Source organism: Scyliorhinus canicula, chromosome 12 (assembly GCF_902713615.1).
Source record: "Scyliorhinus canicula chromosome 12, sScyCan1.1, whole genome shotgun sequence".
NCBI classification, from domain to species: domain Eukaryota; kingdom Metazoa; phylum Chordata; class Chondrichthyes; order Carcharhiniformes; family Scyliorhinidae; genus Scyliorhinus; species Scyliorhinus canicula.
In genome coordinates, this window is record NC_052157.1 from 194263 (window position 1) to 217589 (window position 23327).

A 23327-nucleotide genomic window follows, 5' to 3' on the forward strand; every position below is an offset into this window, starting at 1 on the left:
CTAACCCTCCTGCCCCTCACCGTAAATCTCTGCCTCCTGGTCATTGATCCCTCCACCAAGGGGAAACGTTTATCTACCTTATCGACGCTCCTCATAATTTTACACATCTCAATCCTGTCCCCCCTCAGTCCCCTCTGCTCCAAGGAAAACAATCCCAGTCTATCCAATCTCTCTTCATAACTAACACTCTCCAGCCCAGGCACCATCCTGGTAAATCTCCTCTGCTCCCTTTCCAGTGGCTATCACATCCCTCCTATAATGTGGATTCCAGAACTGCGCACAATACTCTAGCTGGGGCCTAACCAACGTTTTATACAGTTCCAGCATAACCTCTCTGCTCTCAAACTCTGTGCCTCAGCTAATAAAGGCAAGTTTACCATATGCCTTCTTAACCACTGTATCCACCTGCTCTGCTACCTTAAGAAGCCGGTGTACCTGCACACCAAGGTCCCTCTGACCCTCGGTGCTTACCACGTATTCCCTTGTTTGTCCTGCCCAAGTACATCACCTCACACTTATCCAGATTGAATTCCATTTGCCATTTATCAGCCCGTGTATATCCTCCTGTAGTCGAAGGCTATCTCCTCACTATTTACCGCCCCACCAATTTTTGTATGATCCGTGAACTTATGATAAACCCTCCTACATTCATGTCTGAATCATTTGTATATACCACAAACAGCAAGGGTCCAAATACTGATCCTAGGCTTCCAGTCGGAAAAACACCCCTCGACCATCACCCTCTGCTTCTGGATAGAATTTGCCAAATTTCCTTGGATCCCGTGGGCTCTAACCTTTGCTATCAGCCTCCCATGTGGCACTTTATCAGAAGACTTGCTGAAGTCCAAGTGACCACGTCAAATACATTTCCCTCATCCACACACCTGGTCACCTCTTTGAAAAATTCAATCAAGTTGGTCAGACATGACCTTCCCTTAACAAACCCATGCTGACTGTTCCTGATTAATCCCTACCTCTCCAAATATAGATTAATTCTGTCTCTCAGAATTGTTTCCAATAGTTTCCCCACCACTGAGGTTAGACTGACTGGTCTGTAGTTTCCTGGTTCATCCCTTCCTCCCTTCTTGAATAATGGAACCACATTGACTATCCTCCAGTCCTCCGGCACCTCTCCTGTGGCCAGAGAGGAATTGTGAATTATTGCCAACAGCCCTGCTATTTCCTCCCTTGCCTCATTCAGCAGCCTGGGATATATTTCATCTGGCCCTGGATATTTGACTACTTTTAAGCCTGTCTGACCCCTCAGAACCTGCTCTCTGTCTCTGTTAATCTCTTCAATTTATCACAGTCCTTCTCCCTGATTTCTATACCTATACCGTCCCTCTCACTGACACAAAGTATTTATTTAGAACCCTACCTACATCTTCCGGCTCCACACACAAATTACCGCTGTGCCCCTTAATGGGGCCTGACCCTATCCCTGGTTATCATTTTACCCTGAATGTACTTAGAAAGAATTTTTCTTTATTTTACCGGCCAGTATCCTTTCACGTCCCCTTTTTTCCTCTCCTAAGGTCCTGTTTAAGTTCCCTCTTGCACATTCTGTACACCTCTCGGGCTTCTGTTGTTTTGAGCCCTCGATATCTGTCATAAACCTCCCTTTTTCTCCTGATCCAATACTGCTTATCCCTCAATATCCCGAGTTCACTGGATTTGTTGGTCCACCCTTTGGGTTGGATTCTTCAGCCACACCCATCGCAAGATGGGGCTGGTTTAGCACACTGGGCTAAGTCGCTGGCTTTTAAAGCAGACCAAGGCAGGCCAGCAGCACGGTTCAATTCCTGTACCAGTCTCCCCGAACAGGCGCCGGAATGTGGCGACTAAGGGCTTTTCACAGTAACTTTATTTGAAGCCTACTTGTAACAATAAGCGATTTTCATTTCATTTCAAGATCGTCACGGACGGGACGCGGACAATGTAAAGGTACATTGTCCTCATAGAATCATAGAATTTACAGTGCAGAAGGAGGCTAATCGGCCCATCGAGTCTACGCCGGTCCTTGGAAAGAGTGCCCTACATAAGCCCACACCCCTATCCTATCCCTGCAAACCAGTAACTACACCCAAACTTTTTGGACACTAAGGCCAATTTTGCATGACCAATCCACCTAACCTGCACGTCTTTGGACTCTGGGAGGAAACCGGAGCACCCGGAGCAAACCCACGCAGACACGGGGAGAACGTGAAGACTCCGCACAGACAGTGACCCAAGCTGGGAATCAAACCTGGGACCCTGGAGTTGTGAAGCAACAGTGCTAGACACTGTGCTAGCGTGCTTCCCTCGAGTGGGAATTTGGCCGAAGAATCCCTCCCTTTTTCCTGACTGGAACATGTTGGCCATGCACTCTCCCTATTTCGTTCTTGAATGTGTCCCACTGTTCTGTCACAGATTTACCTAAAAGTATCTGCTCCCAGTCCCTTCTGGCCAAATCATATCTGATCTTATTAAAATCGGCCTTCACCCCAGTTTAGAACTTTGATCTCAGGCTCATCCTTGTCCTGTTCCACTACAATCTTCAATCTAACAGAGTTATGATCTGGGTCGTCTGGACTCAAAACATTCGCTCTTTTCTCTCCCTACAGATGTTGCCGGACCTGCTGAGATTTTCCAGCATTTTCTCTTTGGTTTCAGATTTCAGCGTCTGGAGTAATTTGCTTTTACCCAGAGTTATGATCACTGTCTGCAAAATGCTCCCCACAGATACTTCAACCATTTGCCCAGCTTCATTACCGAAAATTAAGTTCAGGACCACCCCCTCTTGTAGGTCCTTCTACGTATTGGCTTAAAAAGTTCTCCTGGATGGATTTTAAGAATTCCGTTCCTTCTGAACCTTTCACGTTGTGACTACCCAAGTTAATGTTGGGGAAGATGAAACCCTCCCTACTATCACGACCCTATTACTTCTACATTTCTCTGAAATTTGCCTACATATCAGCTCTCTATTTCTCTCGGACCGTTTGGACAGATTCCAGATTTCGCAACCAAGGTGGGCGAGGCCGGGCAGCAAGGGGAAAACAGAAGTTAGTGTAGTGAACAAGAAATTGTCAACATCTCTCTGAAACAAAGATAATTAAATTACCTTCCCCCTCGAAAGTAAAGAAAATCAAATCACAGCTATCATCAAAATACCTTACATTGCTTTGGATGAAGCAAACTTTGTAAATCATCTCTGTACTTACCCGTGACCCTATTGCCCGGTTTAACTGATCAAGTTCCTCCAACGTCTGCTCCTCCCAATTCACCCAACTCATAGTAACAGTAACTTTAGGAGCTGCAAAGACAGGCATTTCATAATTAAAATTCTTATGCATAAATACCCGATTTAAGATTCGCTACATCCTTCTGGAAACATCTGGAAGCACTTGTTTAATAATCATAATTCAAGGTTAATTCCAGTTATAGTTTAGAAACAAAAGTGGAATGTTTCAGAAAATTATGAAAAAACCAATAGATTAAACATGGGGCAGAGTAACGGTTTCTGCTGGAACCATAACCAACAGCATTGTTACAGAGGGACAACCATAAACAACAGCACTGTTACAGAGGGACAACCATAAACAACAGCACTGTTACAGAGGGACAAACATAAACAACAGCATTGTTACAGAGGGAGGACCATAAACAACAGCATTGTTACAGAGGGACAACCATAAACAACAGCATTGTTACAGAGGGAGAACCATAAACAACAGCATTGTTACAGAGGGACAACCATAAACAACAGCATTGTTACAGAGGAAAAACCATAAACAACAGCACTGTTACAGAGGGACAAACATAAACAACAGCATTGTTACAGAGGGAGGACCATAAACAACAGCACTGTTACAGAGGGAGGACCATAACCAACAGCATTGTTACAGAGGGAGAACCTTAAACAACAGCATTGTTACAGAGGGAGAACCATAACCAACAGCACTGTTACAGAGGGAGGACCATAAACAACAGCACTGTTACAGAGGGACAACCATAAACAACAGCACTGTTACAGAGGGAGGACCATAAACAACAGCACTGTTACAGAGGGACAACCATAAACAACAGCACTGTTACAGAGGGACAACCATAAACAACAGCACTGTTACAGAGGGACAAACATAAACAACAGCATTGTTACAGAGGGAGGACCATAAACAACAGCATTGTTACAGAGGGAGAACCATAAACAACAGCATTGTTACAGAGGGAGGACCATAAACAACAGCACTGTTACAGAGGGACAAACATAAACAACAGCATTGTTACAGAGGGACAAACATAAACAACAGCATTGTTACAGAGGGAGGACCATAAACAACAGCACTGTTACAGAGGGACAAACATAAACAACAGCATTGTTACAGAGGGACAAACATAAACAACAGCATTGTTACAGAGGGAGGACCATAAACAACAGCACTGTTACAGAGGGACAAACATAAACAACAGCATTGTTACAGAGGGAGGACCATAAACAACAGCACTGTTACAGAGGGACAACCATAAACAACAGCACTGTTACAGAGGGACAAACATAAACAACAGCACTGTTACAGAGGGACAAACATAAACAACAGCATTGTTACAGAGGGACAAACATAAACAACAGCATTGTTACAGAGGGAGGACCATAAACAACAGCACTGTTACAGAGGGACAAACATAAACAACAGCATTGTTACAGAGGGAGGACCATAAACAACAGCACTGTTACAGAGGGACAACCATAAACAACAGCACTGTTACAGAGGGACAAACATAAACAACAGCACTGTTACAGAGGGACAAACATAAACAACAGCACTGTTACAGAGGGACAACCATAAACAACAGCATTGTTACAGAGGGAGGACCATAAACAACAGCATTGTTACAGAGGGACAACCATAAACAACAGCATTGTTACAGAGGGAGAACCATAAACAACAGCATTGTTACAGAGGGAGGACCATAAACAACAGCACTGTTACAGAGGGACAAACATAAACAACAGCATTGTTACAGAGGGACAAACATAAACAACAGCATTGTTACAGAGGGAGGACCATAAACAACAGCACTGTTACAGAGGGACAAACATAAACAACAGCATTGTTACAGAGGGAGGACCATAAACAACAGCACTGTTACAGAGGGACAACCATAAACAACAGCACTGTTACAGAGGGACAAACATAAACAACAGCACTGTTACAGAGGGACAAACATAAACAACAGCACTGTTACAGAGGGACAACCATAAACAACAGCATTGTTACAGAGGGAGGACCATAAACAACAGCATTGTTACAGAGGGACAACCATAAACAACAGCATTGTTACAGAGGGAGGACCATAAACAACAGCATTGTTACAGAGGGACAACCATAAACAACAGCATTGTTACAGAGGGACAAACATAAACAACAGCACTGTTACAGAGGGAGAACCATAAACAACAGCATTGTTACAGAGGGACAAACATAAACAACAGCACTGTTACAGAGGGGGGGGGGCATAAACAACAGCACTGTTACAGAGGGGGGGGCATAAACAACAGCACTGTTACAGAGGGACAAACATAAACAACAGCACTGTTACAGAGGGAGGACCATAAACAACAGCACTGTTACAGAGGGAGGACCATAAACAACAGCATTGTTACAGAGGGAGGACCATAAACAACAGCATTGTTACAGAGGGACAACCATAAACAACAGCACTGTTACAGAGGGAGGACCATAAACAACAGCACTGTTACAGAGGGAGGACCATAAACAACAGCATTGTTACAGAGGGAGGACCATAAACAACAGCATTGTTACAGAGGGACAACCATAAACAACAGCATTGTTACAGAGGGAGAACCATAAACAACAGCACTGTTACAGAGGGAGGACCATAAACAACAGCACTGTTACAGAGGGAGGACCATAAACAACAGCATTGTTACAGAGGGACAACCATAACAACAGCATTGTTACAGAGGGAGAACCATAAACAACAGCATTGTTACAGAGGGAGGACCATAAACAACAGCATTGTTACAGAGGGAGGACCATAAACAACAGCATTGTTACAGAGGGAGGACCATAAACAACAGCATTGTTACAGAGGGAGGACCATAAACAACAGCATTGTTACAGAGGGAGGACCATAAACAACAGCATTGTTACAGAGGGAGGACCATAAACAACAGCATTGTTACAGAGGGAGGACCATAAACAACAGCATTGTTACAGAGGGACAACTATAAACAACAGCACTGTTACAGAGGGACAACCATAAACAACAGCACTGTTACAGAGGGACAAACATAAACAACAGCATTGTTACAGAGGGAGGACCATAAACAACAGCATTGTTACAGAGGGACAACCATAAACAACAGCACTGTTACAGAGGGAGGACCATAAACAACAGCATTGTTACAGAGGGACAACCATAAACAACAGCATTGTTACAGAGGGACAACCATAAACAACAGCATTGTTACAGAGGGACAACCATAAACAACAGCACTGTTACAGAGGGACAACCATAAACAACAGCATTGTTACAGAGGGACAAACATAAACAACAGCATTGTTACAGAGGGAGGACCATAAACAACAGCATTGTTACAGAGGGACAACCATAAACAACAGCACTGTTACAGAGGGAGGACCATAAACAACAGCATTGTTACAGAGGGAGGACCATAAACAACAGCATTGTTACAGAGGGAGGACCATAAACAACAGCATTGTTACAGAGGGAGGACCATAACAACAGCATTGTTACAGAGGGAGGACCATAAACACAGCATTGTTACAGAGGGACAACTATAAACACAGCATTGTTACAGAGGGACAACCATAAACAACAGCACTGTTACAGAGGGACAAACATAAACAACAGCATTGTTACAGAGGGACAACCATAAACAACAGCACTGTTACAGAGGGAGGACCATAAACAACAGCATTGTTACAGAGGGACAACCATAAACAACAGCATTGTTACAGAGGGACAACCATAACAACAAGCATTGTTACACGAGGGACAACCATAAACAACAGCACTTGTTACAGAGGGGACAAACCATAAACAAGCAGCATTGTACAGAGGGACAACATAACAACAGCATTGTTACAGAGGGAGGACCATAAACAACAGCATTGTTACAGAGGGACACCATAAATAACAGCACTGTTACAGAGGGAGACCATAACTAACAGCAATTGTTACAGAGGGAGAACCATAACAACAGCACTGTTACAGAGGGAGACCATAAAACAACAGCATCTGTTACCGAGGGAGGAACCATACAACAGCATGTTACAGAGGGGGAGGAACATAAACAACAGCACTGTACAGAGGGAGGACCCATAAAACAACAGCACTGTTTACAGAGGGAAAACCATAACAACAGCATTGTTACAGAGGAGACACCATCAACAACAGCACGGTGTGTTACAGAGGGAGGACCAGTAAACAACAGCACTGTTACCGAGGGAGGAGCCATAAACAAACAGCCATCTGTTACAGATGGGGGGAACATAAACAACAGCACTGTTACAGAGGAAGAACCATAAACAACAGCACTGTTACAGAGGGAGGACCATAAACAACAGCACTGTTACAGAGGGAGGACCATAAACAACAGCATTGTTACAGAGGGAGAACCATAAACAACAGCATTGTTACAGAGGGACAACCATAAACAACAGCACTGTTACAGAGGGAGAACCATAAACAACAGCATTGTTACAGAGGGAGGACCATAAACAACAGCACTGTTACAGAGGGAGAACCATAAACAACAGCATTGTTACAGAGGGAGAACCATAAACAACAGCACTGTTACAGAGGGAGAACCATAAACAACAGCACTGTTACAGAGGAGGACCATAAACAACAGCACTGTTACAGAGGGAGAACCATCATAACAACAGCATTGTTACAGAGGGAGAACCATAAACAACAGCATTGTTACAGAGGGAGAACCATAACTAACAGCACTGTTACAGAGGGAGAACCATAACCAACAGCACTGTTACAGAGGGAGGACCATAAACAACAGCACTGTTACAGAGGGAGAACCATAAACAACAGCATTGTTACAGAGGGAGAACCATAAACAACAGCATTGTTACAGAGGGAGGACCATAAACAACAGCACTGTTACAGAGCGACAACCATAAACAACAGCATTGTTACAGAGGGAGGACCATAAACAACAGCACTGTTACAGAGGGACAACCATAAACAACAGCACTGTTACAGAGGGAGAACCATAAACAACAGCATTGTTACAGAGGGAGAACCATAAACAACAGCACTGTTACAGAGGGAGAACCATAAACAACAGCATTGTTACAGAGGGAGGACCATAAACAACAGCACTGTTACAGAGGGACAACCATAAACAACAGCACTGTTACAGAGGGAGAACCATAACCAACAGCACTGTTACAGAGGGAGAACCATAACCAACAGCACTGTTACAGAGGGAGGACCATAAACAACAGCATTGTTACAGAGGGAGAACCATAACCAACAGCATTGTTACAGAGGGAGAACCATAAACAACAGCATTGTTACAGAGGGGTGTTGGTGTCAAGTATTCAAATTTCAATTTAACCTGCTGGACTCGGATGTGCAGCTTATTAAAAGGGGAGTATCTATTGTTAAACAAAGACACTGACTTAAGGTGGAAGCCAGAGACCACAAGACCATAAGAAACAGAACAGGAGTGGGGGTTGTGGGGAGAGGGAGTGGAATGGAGGAGAGGAGAGTGGATGCAGACAGACCCGAGTACTTCCCGTACCAGCCTCCCCGAACAGGCGCCGGAATGTGACGACTAGGGGCTTTTCACAGGAACTTCATTGAAGCCTACTTGTGACAATAAGCAATTTCCATTTTTATTTTTCATTTCCCAGGTGAGGCATTCAGTAAATTTTATTAAAAATGGGTAGCATGGTGGCTCAGTGGTTAGCACAGCTGCCCCACAGTGCCAGGGACCCGGATTTAGCACTGCTGTCTCACAGAGCCAGGGACCCGGGATTAACACTGCTGTCTCACAGTGCCAGGGACCCGGGTTAACACTGCCGTCTCACAGTGCCAGGGACCCGGGTTAACACTGCTGTCTCACAGTGCCAGGGACCTGGGTTAACACTGCTGTCTCACAGTGCCAGGGATCCAGGTTAACATTGCCGTCTCACAGTGCCAGGGACCCGGGTTAACACTGCTGCCTCACAGTGCCAGGGACCCGGGCTAACACTGCTGCCTCACAGTGCCAGGGACCCGGGTTAACACTGCTGTCTCACAGCACCTGGGACCCGGGTTAACACTGCTGTCTCACAGTGCCAGGGACCCGGGTTAACACTGCTGTCTCACAGTGCCAGGGACCCGGGTTAACACTGCTGTCTCACAGTGCCAGGGACCCGGGTTAACACTGCTGTCTCACAGCGCCAGGGATCCAGGTTAACATTGCTGTCTCACAGTGCTAGGGACCCGGGTTAACACTGCTGTCTCACAGTGCCAGGGACCCAGGTTAACACTGCTGTCTCACAGTGCCAGGGACCCGGGTTAACACTGCTGCCTCACAGCACCAGGGATCCGGGTTCGCACTGCTGCCTCACAGCACCAGGGATCCCGGTTAGCACTGCTGCCTCACAGCACCAGGGATCCGGGTTCGCACTGCTGCCTCACAGCACCAGGGATCCGGGTTCGCACTGTTGCCTCACAGAGCCAGGGATCCGGGTTCGCACTGCTGCCTCACAGCACCAGGGATCCGGGTTCGCACTGCTGCCTCACAGCACCAGGGATCCGGGTTCGCACTGTTGCCTCACAGAGCTAGGGACCCGGGTTCACATTGTTGCCTCACAGCACCGGGGACCCGGGTTAACACTGTCTTTTTTAAAATAAATTTAGAGTACCCAATTCACTTTTTCCAATTAAGGGACAATTTAGCACGGCCAATCCACCTGCACAGCACGTCTTTGGGTTGTGGGGGCGAAAGCCATGGAAACACGGGGAGAATGTGCAAACTCCACATGGACAGTGATCCAGAGCCGGGATCGAACCTGGGACCTAGGCGCCGTGAGGGAGCATTGCTAACCACTGCGCTACCGTGCTACCCCTTCAATTCCAGTCTTGAGTGATTGGGTGGAGTTTTCACTTTCTTCGTGTCTGCATGGGTTTCCTCCGGGCACTCTGGTTTCCTCCCACAGTGCAGGTTGGGTAGATTGGCCATGATGTAAATTGCCCCTTCGTGTCCAGGGATGTGCAGGTTAGGTGGGGTTACGGTGGGGTGAGTTGGTACCGGTGGGGTTTTCTTTCAGAAAGTCGGTGCATTCTCGATTCTATGAGGCTGTTCGGCCCCTCGAGCCTACTCCCCTATTCAATAGGATCATGGCTAATCCGACATTCCACACGTCCACTTCCCCTTTTCCCCGTAACCCTCGATTCCCTGACTGATCAAGAATCTATCTCTGCCTTAAATATACACCAGGACTGAACCCCCACAGCTGTCAGTGGAACGGAGTTCTAAACACTCACAACTCTTTGGGAAGTCTTGCTGCAACTGTACAAGATTCTGGTGAGACATCTGGAGAACTGGGAGCAGTTCTGGTCCCATTATTTCGGAAAGATATTATTTATTGGAGGCGGTTCAGAGAAGATTCACTAGGATGATCCCCGTATGGAGGGGTTGTCTAATGAAGAAAGGTTCAACAGGTTGGGACTCTACTCATTGGAATTTTGAAGAATGAAGAGTAATCTCTGCATTATCTACTTATCTTGTGTTGCCCTATTATGTATTTTCTTTTAGTCCCTTTTCTTTTCATGTATCATAGAATTTACAGTGCAGAAGGAGGCCATTCGGCCCATCAAGTCTGCACCGGCTCTTGGAAAGAGCACCCTACCCAAGGTCAACACCTCCACCCTATCCCCATAACCCAGTAAACCCACCCGACACTAAGGGCAATTTATCATGGCCAATCCACCTAACCTGCACATCTTTGGACTGTGGGAGGAAACCGGAGCACCGGAGGAAACCCACGCACACACGGGGAGGATGTGCAGACTCCGCACAGACAGTGACCCAAGCCGGAATCGAACCTGGGACCCTGGAGCCGTGAAGCGATTGTGCTAACCACAATGCTACCGTGCTGCCCAAGTGTACTTAATGATCTGTTGAGCTGCTCGCAGAAAAATACTTTTCACTGTACCTTGGTACATGTGATAATAAACAAATCCAATCCAATCCAATTCTTAAGGGGCTTGACAACAGGGTAAATACTGAGAGGATATTTCCCATCTTGAGAGAGTCTGGGACCAGAGGGCAGAGTCTTAGAATAAAGGTGGGGGGGCAATTTCAGACTGAGATGAGGCGGGGTTTCTTCTCTGAGTCTGTGGAACCCCTTGTCACAGAGAGTCTGTGGGACCCCTTGTCACAGAGAGTCTGTGGGACCCCTTGTCACAGAGAGCTGTGGGACCCCTTGTCACAGAGAGTTTGTGGAACCCCTTGTCACAGAGAGTCTGTGGGACCCCTTGTCACAGAGAGTCTGTGGAGCAGAATATTGTGTATATACGGCTGAGAGACAGACTCTTGATCAGTAAGGGAATAAAGGGTTACGGGGAAAAAGCAGGAAAGTGGACGTGAGGAATGTCGGATCAGACCTGGTCCTATTGAATGGCGGAGCAGCCTCGAGGGGCCGAATGGCCTCCTCCTGTTCTTGTTTCTTATGGTCTAACCTAAGAATTGCATGGTCACAAAAAACAGCAAAGGACTCATGCAGCCAACTCTTAATATCTTAGCCTTTCCTTAATTTGACAAATGTAAACTTCCCTTACTATATAACTTGTATTTTGTGATTATGTGTGTTTTGAATGTAAATTTACCCTAACTTTTCAAGCTAAAGGAAGCCTGGCTGGCTGAGTTCTTTGCAATCAGCACATAAACAGTTAAACACTGTATTCGCACATTCACCCTTTTCAATTTTTAACATCTGTCACGATCAACCGAGGAGTGGGATTTTTTAAAAATTAATTTATGTAATGTGGGTGTAGCTGGTTAGGCCAGCATTTATTACCCATCCCTAGTTGCCCTTCAGAAGGTGATGGTAAGTTGCCTTCTTGAACTGCTGCAGTCCATGAGGTGTAGGTACATCCACAGTGCTGTTCGGGAGGGAGTTCCAGGATTTTGCCCCAGTGATAGTGAAGGAACGGCCGGTATATTTCCAAGTCAGGGTAGTGAGTGACTTGGAGGTGAACCACCAGCTGGTGGGGTTCCCAGTTCCGGGATCTCCAGTTTCCTCCCACAAATCCCGAAAGATTGGGGGGCCTCACGGTAGCATGGTGGTTAGCATCAATGCTTCACAGCTCCAGGGTCCCAGGTTCAATTCCCGGCTGGGTCACTGTCTGTGTGGAGTCTGCACGTCCTCCCCGTGTGTGCGTGGGTTTCCCCCGGGTGCTCCGGTTTCCTCCCACAGTCCAAAGATGTGCGGGTTAGGTGGATTGGCCATGCTAAATTGCCCGTAGTGTAAGGTTAATGGGGGGATTGTTGGGATACGGGTTACGTGGGTTTAAGTAGGGTGATCATTGCTCGGCACAACATCGAGGGCCGAAGGGCCTGTTCTGTGCTGTACTGTTCTATGTTCTATGTTCTATGTGCCGTTAGTTGAATTGGATATTCTGAACTCTCCCTCTGTGTACCCGAACAGGCGTCGGAATCTGGCGACTAGGGGCTTTTCACAATAACTTCATTGCAGCGTCAATATAAGCCGACTTGTGACACTAATAAAGATTATTATTTGCTGCACTTATGTCTTTCTAGATGATAGAGGTCATGGGTTTGGAAGGTGCTGCCTAAGGAACCTTGGTGAGTTACTGCAGAGCATCTTGTAGATGGGACACACGGCTGCCATTGTTTGTCGGTGATGGAGGGTTTAAATATTTGGGAAGGGGGAGCAATCAAGCGGGGCTACTTTGTCCTGGATGGCGTCAAGCTACCCAAGTGTTGTAGGAGCTGAACTCATCCAGGCAAGTGGTGAATATTCCATTACACTCCTGACTTGTGCCTTGTAGATGGTGGACAGGCTTTTGTGTGTGGGGGGGGGGGGGGGACGTTACAGGAGGTGAGGTTACTCGCCGTAAGGATTCCTAGCCTTTGACCCTGCCCTGGTAGCCATAGCCCATGGGCTTTTAGCACAGGGGCTAAATAGCTGGCCTTTTGAAAGCACAGCAAGGCACGGCCCAGCACAGCACGGTTCTTCCGGTACCAGCCTCCCACGAACAGGGGCCGGGAATGTGGGGGGCTACAGGGCTGTTCATAGTAACTTCAATGAAGCTACTTGTGACAATAAGCGATTTTTTCATTTCATTGAAGCGACTGGTCCAGTTACAGTTTCTGATCAATGGTAACCCCCAGGGATGCTCCATTGTGGGTGGATTCAGAACAGGAACAAAGAACAAAGAAAAGTACAGTAAGAAGTCTTACAACACCAGGTTAAAGTCCAACAGGTTTGTTTCAAACACGAGCTTTCGGAGGCACGGCTCCTTCTTCAGGTGAATGGAAAGGCTTGTTCCAGAAATGTTTATATAGACCAGTCAGAGATGCCCCGGAATGCGAGCACCAGCAGGCAATCAAATCATCAAAGATGCAGAGAGAGAGGTAACTCCAGGTTAAAGAGGTGTGAATTGTCCCAAGCCAGTTCAGTCGGTAGGCCTCTGACAAGTCCAGGCTTGTTGGTGGGGCCGATGTAATGCGACATGAATCCCAGATCCCGGTTGAGTCCGCATTCATGCGTGCGGAACTTAGCTATAAGTTTTTGCTCAGCAATTTTGCGTTGTCGCGTCTCCTGAAGGCCTCCTTGTAGAATGCTGACCCGGAGATCAGAGGCTGAATGTCCTTACTCTGAAGTGTTCCCCAACTGGAAGGGAACAGTCCTGCCTGTTGATAGTCGCACAGATGCCCGTTTATTCGTTGTCGCAGTGTCTGCATGGTCTCGCCAATGTACCACGCTTCGGGACCTCCTTTCCTGCAGCGTATGAGGTAGACTACATTGGTCGAGCGCCATATCCGTTCCGTACGGTGCGTCTTTTCAGCATCTGTAGGTGTCTGTTGCGCTCCTCCTTGTCTGAGCAGATCCTGTGTATACGGAGGGCTTGTCCATAGGGGATGGCTTCTTTAATGTGTTTCGGGTGAATATGCCTCAATATGCCAACATCTTCATGCACAAGTTTGAACAGGACTTCCTCACCACACAGGACTTTCAACCGATGCTATACACCAGATACATCGATGACATTTTTTTCCTTTGGACCCACGCGAGACATCACTGAAACGACTACACGATGACATCAATAAGTTCCATCCCACCATCAACTCACCATGGACTATTCTCCAAATTCAGTTCCATTCTTGGACACACTCGTCTCCATCAAGGACGGTCACCTCAGCACCTCGCTTTAACCGCAAGCCCACAGATAATCTCACGATGCCTCCACTTCTCCAGCTTGCCACCCGAAACACATTAAAGAAGCCCTCCCCTATGACAAGCCCGCCGTATACACAGGATCTGCTCAGTCAGGAGGAGCGCAACAGACACCTACAGATGCTGAAAGATGCCCTCGTACGAACGGGATATGGCGCTCGACTCATTGATCGACAGTTCCACCGCGCCACAGCAAAAAACCGCACCGACCTCCTCAGAAGACAAACACGGGACACCACTGACAGAGTACCCTTCGTCGTCCAGTACTTTCCTGGGGCGGAGAAACTACGACATCTTCTTCGCAGCCTCCAACACATCATCAGCGAGGATGGACATCTTGCCAAGGTCATCCCCACACCCCCACTACTGGCCTTCAAACAACCGCGCAACCTCAAACAAACCATTGTTTGCAGCAATTACCCAGCCTTCAGAACAGCAACCACAACACCACAAAACCCTGCCAGGGTAATCTCTGCAAGACATGCCAGATCATCGACATGGACACCACCATTACACGTGGAAACACCACCCACCAGGTACGCGGCGCATACTCGTGCGACTCGACCAATGTAGTCTACCTCATACGCTGCAGGAAAGGATGTCCCGAAGCGTGGTACATTGGCGAGACCATGCAGACACTGCGACAACGAATAAACGGGCATCGTGCGACTATCAACAGGCAGGACTGTTCCCTTCCAGTTGGGGAACACTTCAGCAGTCAAGGACATTCAGCCTCTGATCTCCGGGTCAGCATTCTACAAGGAGGCCTTCAGGAGACGCGACAACGCAAAATTGCTGAGCAAAAACTTATAGCTAAGTTCCGCACGCATGAATGCGGACTCAACCGGGATCTGGGATTCATGTCGCATTACATTCGGCCCCCACCAACAAGCCTGGACTTGCAGAGGCCTACCGACTGAACTGGCTTGGGACAATTCACACCTCTTTAACCTGGAGTTACCTCTCTCTCTGCATCTTTGATGATTTGATTGCCTGCAGGTGCTCGCATTCCGGGGCATCTCTGACTGTGTCTATATAAACATTTCTGGAACAAGCCTTTCCATTCACCTGAAGAAGGAGCCGTGCTCCGAAAGCTCGTGTTTGAAACAAACCTGTTGGACTTTAACCTGGTGTTGTAAGACTTCTTAACTGTGCGCAACCCCAGTCCAACGCGGCATCCCTCCACATCACAAGAAAAGTACAGCACGGAACGGCCCTTCCGGCCCTCCAAGCCTGCGCCGACCATGCGCACCGTCTAAACTATAAAATCCTTCTATCTAGGCGACTTCCTGGGTCGTAATCCCTCTAATTCCCCTATTCATGTATTTGTCAAGAATGCCCTTAACATGTCCACTAATCGTCCATGCTTCCACCTAACCTCCTCCGACAGCAAGTTCAGGCAACCCATCACCCTCTGTGTAAAAAAATCTTGCCCTCGTAGCATCTCCTCTAAAAAACCTTGCCCCTCGCACCTTAAACGATGGCCCCTAGTAATTGGTGGAACCCCCTACTACCCCTGGGAAAAAGTCCTCTGACTATCCACTCTGGTGCTTATGCCCCTCAATAAGGTTGTAGACTTCTATTATCAGGTCAGCCCCTCTCAACACTCTGTCGGTTCCAGTGAGAACAAACCGAGTTTATCAACGCATCCTCATGAGCTGAATGCCCTCCATACCAGGCAAACATCCTGGTAAATCTCTTCTGCACCCCTCCAAAGCCTCCACATCCTTCCTGGTATGGTGGCGACCAGAATTGAACACTACAGTAGTCCCCCTTTATAACGCGGGTGTTGGGGTCCAAGACAGCCACCCGCGTTGTATCCGAGCCGCGGATATCCATGATGGGGTTTTAAATTTATTTAAAAATCTATGCTACGCGCTTCCATTGTGAGTCTACGGTGGGGGCGGGGGGAGAGGTCAGATCCCCGTAGACTCACAATGGGAAGCGCTAGCATAGATTTTTAAATAAATTTAAAACCCCCATCGTGGATCCAATTAAAATTTCAGCGGCCGGCTCACTTTGATCCGGAGAGGAAGCTGCTCCTCACTGAAACAATCAGCCGGCCGCTGAAATTGACACTGCCGCTGCTCTCTCCCTCCATCCAACTTTTAAGTTTTAATGTTTCTGATTGGAGGGAGAGAGCAGCCGGCAGTGTCAATTTCTTTTTTTTCCTCCGGCTTGCCCCCTCTCCCCCCACATCCTCCAACTAGAACCCCTCTCCCCCCACACCCTCCGACTGCCCCCCTCTCCCCCCCAACACCCTCCGGCTCGCCCCCTCTCCGGCTCGCCCCCTCTCCCCCCACATCCTCCAACTAGACCCCTCTCCCCCCCACCACCCTCCGGTTCGCCCCCTCTCCCCCACAATCGTCCAAACTAGACCCTCTCCCCCCACACCCGCCGGCTGCCCCCCGCTCCCCCCCCCAACACCCTCCGGCTCGCCCCCTTTCCCCCCACACCCTCCTGTTCGCCCCCTCTCCCCCCACATCCTCCAACTAGACCCCTCTCCCCCCCCCACCCTCCGGCTCGCCCCCTCTCCCCCCACACCCTCCGGTTCGCCCCCTCTCCCCCACAACCTCCGGCTCGCCCCCTCCTCCCCCCCCACACCCTCCGGCTCGCTCCCTCTCCCCCTCTCCCCCACACCCTCCTGCTCATCCCCCCACAGCGTCCAGCTCGCCCCTGTCCCCCACACCCTCCGCTCGCCCCCTCCCCACACCCTCCGCTCCCCCTCCCTCCCCCCTCCCCCCCCCCCTCTCCTCCCCCGTCCCCCAACACCCGCAGGCCCCCCTCTCTCCCCCACACCCGCAGGGCTCCTCTCTCCCCCAACACCCGCAGGTCCACCCTCTCTCCCCCACACCCCCAGGGGCTCTCCCCCCACCCCCAGGGGATCTCCCCCACACGCACCCCCTCCTCTCCCCCCAACACCCGCCCCCCTCCTCTCCCCCCCCACACCCGCCCCCCTCCTCTCCCCCCCCAACATCCGCCCCCCTCTTCTCCCCCCCAACACCCGCCCCCCCCTTCTCCCCCCTCTTCTCTCCCCCCACACCCGCCCCCCCTTCTCCCCCCCCAACACCCTCCCCCCCCTCTTCTCCCCCCCACACCCGCCCCCCTCTTCTCCCCCCCTCTTCTCCCCTCCCTCTCTCCCCCCCCTTCTCTCCCCCCCAACTCTTCTTCCCCCCTCTCTCCCCCCCCTACACCCGCCCCCCCTCTTCTCCCCCCAACCACACCCCCCCCCCTCCTCTCTCCCCCCCAACACCCCCCCCCCTCCTCTCCCCCACACCCGCCCCCCTCCTCTCCCCCCCCAACATCCGCCCCCCTCTTCTCCCCCCCAACCCGCCCCCCTCTCTCCCCCCCTCTCTCTCTCTCCCCCCCAACACCCGCCCCCCCTTCTTCCCCCCCCCAACACCCGTCCCCCCCCTCTTCTCCCCCCCAACACCCCCCCCCTCTTCTCCCCCCCCCTCTTCTCCCCTCCCCTTCTCCCCCCCCCTCTCTCCCCCCCCCTCCCCCCATTCTCCCCCCCCAAACACCCGCCCCCTCTTCTCCCCCCAACACCCGCCCCCCCTTCTCCCCCCCAACACCCGCCCCCCTCTTCTCCCCCCCAACACCCGGCCCCCCCCCTCTTCTCCCCCCCAACACCCGCCCCCCCCCTCTTTCTCCCCCCCACACCCTCCCCCACCTCGGCAGTGTCAATTTCAGCGGCGGCTGATTGTTTCAGTGAGAGAGCAGCTTCCCTCTCCGGATCAAAGTGAGCCGTCCGCTGAAATTGACACTGCCGGCTGCTCTCTCCCTCCAATCCAACTTTTAAGTTTTAATGTTTCTGATTGGAGGGAGAGAGCAGCCGGCAGTGTCAATTTCAGCGGCCGGCTCACTTTGATCCAAAGAGGGAAGCTGCTCTCACTGAAATAATCAGCCGGCCGCTGAAATTGACACAACTGACAGTTGGGGTCCATAAGCCCCCCCGCGGTATATCGCGAACCGCGGTATTGCGGAGCGCGGTATAACGGGGGACTACTGTATACTCCAAGTGTGGCCTAACTAAGGTTCTATACCCAGCTGCAACATGACTTGACAATTCTTATACTCAAAGCCCCGGCCAATGAAGGCAAGCATGCCATATGCCTTCTTGACTACCTTCTCCACCTGTGTTGCCCCTTTCAGTGACCTGTGGACCTGTACACCTAGATCTCTCTGACTGTCACTCTTGAGGGTTCTACCACTCACTGTATATTCCCTACCTGCATTAGACCTTCCAAAATGCATTACCTCACACTTGTCCCGATTAAACTCCATCTGCCATCTCTCCGCCCAAGTCTCCAAACGATCTAAATCCTGCGTTATCCTCTGACAGTTCTCATCGCGATCCGCAATTCCACCAACCTTTGTGTCGTCCGCAATCTTACTAATCAGACCAGTTACATTTTCCTCCAAATCATTTATATATACTACGAACAGCAAAGGTCCCAGCACTGATCCCTGCGGAACACCACTAGTCACAGCCCTTCAATCAGAAAGCACCCTTTCCATTGCTACTATCTGCCTTCTATGACCTAGTCAGTTCTGTATCCATCTTACCAGCTCACCTCTGATCCCGTGTGACTTCACCTTTTGTACCAGTCTGCCGTGAGGGACCTTGTCAAAGGCCTTATGAAGTCCATATAGACAACACCCACTACCCTACCTGCATCAATCATCTTTGTGACCTCCTCGAAAAACTCTATCAAGTTAGTGTGACACGACCATCCCTTCACAAAACCGTAATGCCATTGAATGTCAAGGGGCGATGGTTAGATCCTCTCTTGTGGGAGGTGGTCATTTCCTGGCACTTGTGTGGAGCGAATGCAACTTGCCATTTGTCAGCCCTGAGCCTGGGTATTGTCCAGGTCTTGCTGCATTTGGACACGGACTGCTTCATTATCTAAGGAGTCGCAAATGGTGCTGAACATGAAATTTAAAAAATGAAAATGAATGAAAATCGCTTATTGTCACGAGTAGGCTTCAAATGAAGTTACTGTGAAAGGCCCCTAGTCGCCACATTCCGACGCCTGTCCGGGGAGGCTGGTATGGGAATCGAACCGTGCTGCTGGCCTGCTTGGTCTGCTTTAAAAGCCAGTGATTTAGCCCAGTGAGCTAAACCAGCCCAACATTGTGCAGTCATTAGCAAACATCCCCACTTCTGACCTTATGATGGAAGGGAGGTGATTGATGAAGCAGCTGGAGATGGCTGGGCCGAGGGCACGACCCTGAGGAGCTCCTGCAGTGATGTCCTGGAGCTGAGATGATTGACCTCCGACCACCACAACCATCTTCCTTTGTGCCGGGTATGACTCCAACCAGCGGAGAGTTTTGCCCCTGATTCCCATTGACTCCAGTTTAGCTCGGGCTCCTTGATGACATACTCGGTCAAATGCTGCCTTGATGGCAAGGGCAGTCACTCACCTCACCTCTGGCATTCAGCTCTTTTCTACATGTTTGAACCAAGGCTGTAATGAGGTCAGGAGCTGACGGAACACAAACTGAGCTTCCGTGAGCAGGTTATTGCTGAGTAAGTGCTGCTTGATAGCACTGTTGATGACTCCTTCCAACACTTTGCTGATGATGGAGTAGACTGATAGGGCGGTAATTGGTTGGGTTGGATTCAATAATAATAATAATCTTTATTGTCACAAGTAGGCTTACATTAACACTCCAATGAAGTTACTCAGAAAATCCCCTCGTCGCCACATTCCAGCACCTGTTCGTGTACACAGAGGGAGAATTCAGAATGTCCAATTCACCTAACAGCACGTCTTTCGGGACTTGTGGGAGGAAACCGGAGCACCCGGAGGAAACCCACGCAGACACGGAGAGAACGTGCAGACTCCGCACACTGACCCAAGGTGGGAACCAAACCTGGGACCCTGGAGCTGTGAAGCAACTGTGTGCCGTGATTTGTCCTGATTATTGTGTGCAGGACACACCTGGACAATTTCCCACATTGCTGGGTCAGTGCCAGTGTTGTAGCTGGACTGGAACAGCTTGGCTAGGGGTGTGGCAAGTTCTGGAGCACAAGCCTTCAGTACTATTGCCATGATATTGTCAGGGCCCAAAGCCTTTGCAGTATCCAGTGCCTTCAGCCGTTTCTTGATGTCACATGGTGTGAATCATATTGGCTGAAGACTGACATCTGTGATGCTGGGACCTCCAAAGGAGACCGAGATGGATCATCCACTCGGCACTTCTGGTTGAAGATTGTTGCGAATGCCTCAATCTTGTCTTTTGCACAGATGTGCTGGGCTCCTCCATCATTGAGGATGGGGGTATTTGTGGAGCCTCCTCCTCCTCCAGTGAGTTGTTCAATTGTTCACCACCATTCTCGGCTGGATGTGGCAGGACTGCAGAGCTTAGATCTGATGCGTTTGTTGTGGAATCACTTAGCTCTGTCTGTTACTTGCTGTTTGGCGCACAAGTAGTCCTGTGCTGTAGCTGCACCAAGTTGACACCTCAGCTTTCAGTATGCCTGATGTCGCTCCTGGCATGCTCTCTGCACTCTTCATTGAACCGGGGTTGATCCCCTGGCTTGGTGGTAATGTTAGAGTGGGGGATGTGCCGGGCCATGAGGTTGCAGATTGCGGTTGAATACAATTCTGCTGCTGATGATGGCCACAGCGCCTCATGGATACCCAGTCTTGAGTTGCTACATCTGTTCAAAGATGAAGTTACTGAGAAAAGCCCCTAGTCGCCACATTCCGGCGCCTGTTCGGGTACACAGAGGGAGAATTCAGAATGTCCAAATTACCTAATTAACGTGTTTCGGGACTTGTGGGAGGAAACCGGAGCACCCGGAGGAAACCCACGCAGACACGGGGAGAACGTGCAGACTCCACACAGACACTGACCCAAGCCGAGAATCAAATCCGGGTCCCTTGTGCTGTGAAGCAACAGTGTTCATCACAGTGCTGCCGTGCCGCCCCATACTTCTACCGATACTGTCATGGACAGACGCATCTGCAGCAGACAGATTGGTGAGAATGAGGTCTAGTATGAAGTCAATAAGGGCTGGTTTAGCACAGAGCTAAATCGCTGGCTTTGAAAGCAGACCCAGGCAGGCCAGCAGCGTGGGTTCGATTACCGTACCAGCCTCCTCGAACAGGCGCCGGAATGTGGCGACTAGGGGCTTTTCACAGTAACTTCATTTGAAGCCTACTTGTGACAAGAAGCAATTTTCATTTCATTTCAAGTATGTTTTTCCCTCTTGTTGGTTTTCTCACCACCTGCTGCAAACCCAATCTAGCAGCTCTGTCCATTAGGACCCGGCCAGCTCAATCTGTGGTGGTATTACCGAGACACTCTTGGTAATGGAAATTGAAGTCCCCACCCAGAGCATATTCTGTGCCCTTGCCATCCTCAGTGCTTCCTCCAAGTGGTGTTCAACATGAAGGAGTAACTGATTCATCAGCTGATGGTGGCCGGTACGTGGTAATCAGCAGGAGGTTTCCCTGTTTAACCTGGAGGTTTAACCTGAAGCCTGAGACTTCATGGGGTCCAGTGTCAATGTTGAGGACACCCTCCGTACTGTATACCACTGTGCTGCCACCTCTACTGGGTCTGTCCTGCTGGTGAGACAGGACATACCCAGGAATGGTGATAGTGGTGTCTGGGACATTGTCTGTAAGGTATGATTCTGTGAGTGTGACTATGTCAGGCTGTTGCTTGACTCGTCTGTGAGACAGTACCCCAACTTTGGCCCAAGCCCCCAGATGTTAGTAAGGAGGACTTTGCAGGGTCGGCAGGGCTGGGTTTGCCATTGTCGTTTCCGGTGCCTGGGCCGTCAGATGGTAAATGGAATTTAACCCTGAAAAATGTGAGGTGATACACTTTGAAAGGGGTAATGTTAAAAAGTATTCAATGAATTTTTTTAAATAAATCATTCATGGGATGTGGGTGTCGCAGGCTGTGCCAGCATTTATTGCCCATCCCTAATTGTCCTTGCCCAGTGAAGAGTCACTGCAGGTCTGGAGTCACATGTAGACCAGACCGGATAAAGATGGCAGATTTCCTTCCCTAAAGGACATTAGTGAACCAAGGGGCTGTTTAGCACTGGGCTAAATCGCTGGCTTTGAAAGCAGACCAAGCAGGCCAGCAGCACGGTTCGATTCCCATAACAGCCTCCCCGAATAGGCACCGGAATGTGGCGACTAGGGGCTTTTCACAGTAACTTCATTTGAAGCCTACTTGTGACAATAAGCGATTTTCATTTTTCAGATGGGTTTTTACGACAATCGACAATGGTTTCATAGTCATCATTAGACTTTTCATTCCAGATATTTTATTGAGTTTAAATTCCACCATCTGCAGTGGTGGGATTGGAACCCGGGTCCCCAGACCATGACTCTGGGTCTCTGGATTACTAGTCCAGTGACAACACCACTACACCACCGCCTCAGGGCAAGTCCTTTCATCCGTCCTAACTTAGTCCTAACTGAACCAAGAAATGTAATATTTCTTGGGGCTGTTTAGCACAGGGCTAAATCGCTGGCTTTGAAAGCAGACCAAGCAGGCCAGCAGCACGGTTCGATTCCCATAACAGCCTCCCCGAATAGGCACCGGAATGTGGCGACTAGGGGCTTTTCACAGTAACTTCATTTGAAGCCTACTTGTGACAATAAGCGATTTTCATTTCATTTCATTTTAATAGGAAATTCAGGAGAAATTCTCAAACCAAACATGTTGAGAATGCTAAACTCAACATCACCAACAGCAACTGAGGCAAATAGCATTGATGCTTTTCAGGAGAACCTGGATAAGCAAGGAAGGAATAGGATGGAATGAAGAGGGGTGGGAAGAAGTTCCCCAGGAGAATAAATGATGGTACAGACCAGTTGGGCTGAC

The 23327-nt window shown here is 49.4% G+C and overlaps 1 protein-coding gene across 3 annotated transcripts in view; it reads right to left on the minus strand.

The window, feature by feature from the left end:
* mtfmt (mitochondrial methionyl-tRNA formyltransferase) overlaps positions 1-23327 on the minus strand; it is a 90242-nt gene that overhangs the window by 28449 nt on the left and 38466 nt on the right. For all 3 annotated transcript variants that reach the window (XM_038813649.1, XM_038813650.1, XM_038813651.1), the window contains exon 6: positions 3201-3292. In XM_038813649.1, coding sequence (XP_038669577.1) covers positions 3201-3292 — 92 coding nt within the window. The remainder of the gene's footprint in view (positions 1-3200; positions 3293-23327) is intronic.